At 42.0% G+C, this 1,017-nt stretch overlaps 1 protein-coding gene across 1 annotated transcript, besides 1 other annotated feature; it reads right to left on the bottom strand.

Annotated features, from left to right (window-relative positions):
* Positions 1-1,017, bottom strand: Tc00.1047053464879.9 (ribonuclease L inhibitor, putative; the record flags this gene model as incomplete). Its single annotated transcript, XM_797055.1, has 1 exon — positions 1-1,017. A coding segment is annotated over one exon (1,017 nt), but the record flags the coding sequence as incomplete, so codon positions are not given.
* Positions 1-1,017: a sequence feature (haploid, non-Esmeraldo-like haplotype).

The raw sequence follows: 1,017 nt of genomic DNA, 5'->3' as shown, positions 1-1,017 counted from the left end.
GTTCACAGCAGGTGTACCATCATACACAATAACCCGATCCGCCAAATACGTTGCCATAATAAAATCATGCTCTACGATAAAGGCTGTACGTTTTGTGTGCATGATGAACCTCTTGATAACACGGGCTGCTATAATACGCTGATCCGAATCCAGATAGGCACTTGGCTCGTCAATCAAATATATATTTGCCGGCGTTCCCAAAGCAATACACAAACCAACCCTTTGAAGCTGACCTCCAGAGAGGTTTTGTACCTCCTGATCCAAAAGTTCTTCAATAGTCAAGGGCTTCAGTACATCTGTCTGGAATTGAGGATGACTGAAGGCATCGTAAATCTTCGTCTGAAGAAGATCCTTCACGGTTCCTTGAAACTTGGGAGCAATCTTTTGGGGCTTATAACTGATTGAAAGTTGTGGCACCTCTGCACCGTTATCTGGTTTTTGATGACCAGCCAACATGCGAATAAATGTGGTTTTACCACAGCCATTCTCTCCAAGTAACACAATAATCTCGGAATCAGAGAAATTTCCGGGTTCTACGGTCAAGTTAAAAGATCCCAATTTTTTGGTCATGTAAGGATAACTGTTCTGAGCGGTGCGTTTAGTGACCTCGTCAAAATCATCAACAATACGAAAGGTGAGACCCTCTTCGCGAAAGCGTAAATTTTCCGTTGGAACAAATCCATCCAAAAAAACGTTGATGCCTTCCCGAACACCGTAGGGCATTGTCACAACGCCATAAATGCCAGGAACGCCATATAGCACACATACAAAATCAGACATATAATCCAAGGCAGAGAGATCATGTTCCACAACTATCACATAGTTATCTTCCTTTAATAAGGATCTTATCACTTGAGCAGCAGTCAGTCGCTGACGTACATCCAAATAACTAGAAGGTTCATCAAACATGTAAACCGCAGCATTTTGAACACATAAAGCAGCAATTGTAAAACGCTGTAGCTCTCCTCCGGAAAGTTTATCAAGTTCACGGTCTTTAACATTTTTCAAATCAAGAAC

The sequence above is a fragment of the Trypanosoma cruzi genome, genomic scaffold (genome assembly GCF_000209065.1).
Source record: "Trypanosoma cruzi strain CL Brener 1047053517189 genomic scaffold, whole genome shotgun sequence".
In the NCBI taxonomy this organism is placed as follows: domain Eukaryota; phylum Euglenozoa; class Kinetoplastea; order Trypanosomatida; family Trypanosomatidae; genus Trypanosoma; species Trypanosoma cruzi.
The sequence above is the reverse complement of the archived record's forward strand: the minus strand, read 5'-3'. Positions and strand labels throughout refer to the sequence as shown.